This window comes from Amia ocellicauda, chromosome 5 (assembly GCF_036373705.1).
Source record: "Amia ocellicauda isolate fAmiCal2 chromosome 5, fAmiCal2.hap1, whole genome shotgun sequence".
NCBI classification, from domain to species: domain Eukaryota; kingdom Metazoa; phylum Chordata; class Actinopteri; order Amiiformes; family Amiidae; genus Amia; species Amia ocellicauda.
The window spans coordinates 10,343,280-10,347,039 of NC_089854.1; the positions used below are offsets into that span (position 1 = coordinate 10,343,280).

The following is a 3,760-nucleotide window of genomic DNA, read 5'->3' on the forward strand; positions in this document are numbered from 1 at the left end:
AAGGGGTACTGTTAAAGTAATTTCAACTGAACTTTGATTATTTCTTGCATTTTTTATATTACATGAAAAGCTTTTAAAAATTAACTACGGTAGTTTTAAAAGAATGTATAAAAATATACATTGAATTTAAAAATCAAGAATTACTTAAGGGCTTAATTCTCTTGGCAAAGCTTAGGCATTAGTTTTACATTTCCCCCTCCTTTTTCCTGTAAAGACTTAATGAATACATTCAGAATTTGATAGAGTACTGAAGCATTTGTAGTATTTACTGACTATGCCAAAATATTATAGGTCTGTGCTTTTCACCCAGCAATAATCTAATGACCCATTCACTCTCACCCCTACCACAATTTTGCTGGACTAGTTTCTCTAGAAGATGGAAGTGCGTCTTGTGGTGAAGGCAGCTGGCTTCATCTGTCTGGACGTGGTGGGCATCCCAGGGAACCTGACCGTGCTCCTGTTCTTCTGCTACCTGCGTCTGTCCGATGGCCGGCTTCTCCCCAACGACCTCATCCTGAGCAAGCTGGCGTTTGTCAACCTGGTGGTGGTCCTGTGCCGTGGAATCCCACAGGCCTTAACTGCACTTGGCATCCAGAACCTCTTTGGGGAATATGGCTGCAAAGTGGTCATCTATATCTACCGTGTCAGCCGTGCCATGTCCATCTGTATCACCTCCCTCCTCAGCTGCTACCAATGCATAGTCATCGCCCCTGGATCAACATGGTGGATGGTGCTGAAGCAGAGGGTCCCCAGAAGCATCCCCCTGATCATCTTGCTGCTCTACGGGCTGAATTGTATGTTGTGCCCTGCTGGATTTATCTACACTTCAACAGTTCCCAACTCCACCATCCCAGAGTACACCCTGAACTTGGAGTTTTGTATTGTGGCATTCCCTGGCTTCAAGGTATTCATGGCCAATGGAGTCGTGCACATAATTCGTGATTTTGTGTTTGTGGGCATCATGGCTGGTGCAGCCATTTATATTGTCCAGATTCTGTACTACCACAGGAAGCAGATGAGGGGCATGCATGGCTCGGATCGGAACCAGAGAAAAACGGCAGAGGCGTCCAATTCAGTGCTCATGCTTGTGGCCATGTATGTCATCCTGTTTGGCCTGGACAATGTAATGTTGGTTTACACCCTCTGTGTCACCCGTGTCCACCCTGCAGTCAATGACACACGTGTCTTTTTTGCCTCCTGCTACTCTGCCCTCAGCCCAGTTTTCATCATCGCCACCAACAAAAAGTTTGCAGCCAGACTGAACTGCTTTTCCCATGGCCAGGAAGAAAACATTGGGACTACAGTAACCACTGTCTCCCACATACCCACAGGGCTTTGAAACAGTGTCTACAGTGCAAGAAATAACTAATCTAACTAAAAATGTGGATGTGGTAAACATTGAGGTAGAAATGTATCTAATTCTACAAGTGCAACAAGAATTTTGAAACAAGATTTTTCTAGTATAATTTAATCTCATATATAGTATATGGCTGGTAGATAGAAGTTTAGGTGTCTGTATAATGTAGGCTTATGAATATAATATTACATGTTTAAAACACCTACAAAATGTGTAATTACCTTCGCTATGCATTTCTTTATTTAAACTCCTTTGGACTTTCATAAAATACTCATTATTAAGAATAACTACTCTATCATTTTTAGCTTGTGTGACTTATGTGCTTTATCTGTGTTCCTAAGTTTTGAAGACACATAGAGACAATATACACAGATCAAATCAGCGGTCACATTATTTATAGAGACGTGATGCTGGAAGTTGCGTCTCCATGTCAAGATAACTCAATGCCGTGTATTTCTGACTGGTTGGGACAGGGCAAATCGAATGCCCGATGTGAAGCGACAGAACACCAACTCCTTGTACAGATGAATACTTAATTGAACAACTATGTTAAAATATGATACTGGGGTTACTTAGCATATGAGGATTTTGAATCCTGTTATTACAGCCCAGGTGCAGGTGAGTACTACATAATTATGTCACTAGGTAACATATGCATAAAATATATACATCAGAAAATGTGGTGTTTTATTCTATTAAAATATATACTACAGAAAATGTTTGAAATAAAGTATGGAAATAAAGCAGCAGTGTGACATTCCTGACTATGATTATTTGAGAAATATTTACAATATTGATAACACATAGAGAAGACTGGTTTACTAAATTGAAAGGAAACAGATCTTTGTTGAAATCATATAATGGGGCATCTCAGACATACGGAATTGCTTAATAACATTAACAACTCAAGAAAAGGAGGCTACTGAGCCTAGCTCTAACACAAATGACACCTGTGTCCTTCACCTTATTTATCGCGTTACAAGTGTAACTGGTCATGCCGAACCAGGAAAAACAGCCCAAAACAGTGCATGGCTCCCTCTGTCTATTACAGCTGCATATCAATGCAGAAAATGCACTTTTCAACACTACAGTGCCTTTGCAACAGGGCGGTTTGTGTTGCATTGAATAACCTGGCAGTGTCTTTATTCCGTTTGCCAGTGGGCAGCGCTGGCTCAAGGATGAGGGACATCTTCTCAGTCCAGTATAGATACTGAATTGTAGTGGCAACAGCAGTCCAGTAAACACCTGCCAGCCTGTTGCCTGTGCTACACATACAAAAGAATTAGCAGACATGATCAAGTAGGTGGCTGATAAAAGCATTAATCCAGAGAACTGGGTTTGAAATTTGATGAGGATTGAATTCCAAATGACAGTTAGAAACTTGCTGAGTTGATCAGGACAGGCAGATGAGAGGTATATACAGGTGCAAATCTGTAAAAAAAAAATATATATATATACACACACACTACCATTCAAAAGTTTGGGGTCACTTAGAAATGTCCTTGTTTTCCATGAAAACATACATGAAATGCGTTTGAATAGGAAATATAGCAAAATGAATAGGAAATATAGTCATTGACAATGTTAGAAATAATTATTTTTAATTGAAATAATAATAGTGTCCTTCAGATTTTGCTTTCGTCAAAGAATCTTCCATTTGCAGCAATTACAGCCTTGCAGAGCTTTGGCATTCTAGTTGTCAATTTGTTGAGGTAATCTGGAGAGATTTCACATCTTGCTTCCTGAAGGACCTCCCACAAGATGGATTGGTTTGATGGGCACTTCTTACATACCATACAGTCAAGTTCTTCAATATCCCTTTTACCCTGTACAAATCTCTCACTTTACCACCACCAAAGCACCCCCAGACCATCACATTGCCACCACCATGCTTGACAGATGGCTTCAAGCACTCCTCCAGCATCATTTCATTTGGTCTGCGTCTCACGAATGTTCTTCTTTGTGATTCGAACACCTCAAACTTTGTCTGTCCTTAACACTTTTTTCCAATCTTCCTCTGTGCAGTGTCTGTGTTCATTTGCCCATCTTAATCCTTTTATTGGCCAGTCTGAGATATGGCTTTTTCTTTGCAACTCTGCCTAGAAGGCCAGCATCCTGGAGTCGCCTCTTCACTGTTGACATTGAGGTGTTTTGTGGGTACAATTTAATGAAGCCGCCAGTTGAGGACCTATAAGGTCTCAAACTAGACACTCTAATGTATTTGTCCTCTTGCTCAGTTGTGCACCGGGGTGTCCCACTCCTCTTTCTATGCTGGTTTGAAATGTTCTGTGAAATGAGTAGTACACAGCATTGTATGAGATCTTCAGTTTCTTGGCAATTTCTCACATGGAATAACCTTAATTTAATAGACTGATGAGTTTCAGAAGAAAGTTCTTTGTTTCT

General features: G+C 40.6%; 1 protein-coding gene across 1 annotated transcript; it reads left to right on the top strand.

Moving 5' to 3' along the window:
* The first annotated feature begins 376 nt into the window (after positions 1-376).
* On the top strand, positions 377-1,339 carry LOC136750516 (olfactory receptor class A-like protein 1). The gene has a single exon (XM_066705674.1). It carries the CDS (start codon positions 377-379, stop codon positions 1,337-1,339), a length of 963 nt encoding a protein of 320 aa, XP_066561771.1.
* The last annotated feature ends 2,421 nt before the right edge of the window (positions 1,340-3,760 follow it).

Coding starts and splice junctions, on each gene's coding strand:
- LOC136750516 (XM_066705674.1), top strand. CDS start 377: ATGGAAGTGCGTCTTGTGGTGAAGGCAGCTGGCTTCATCTGTCTGGAC.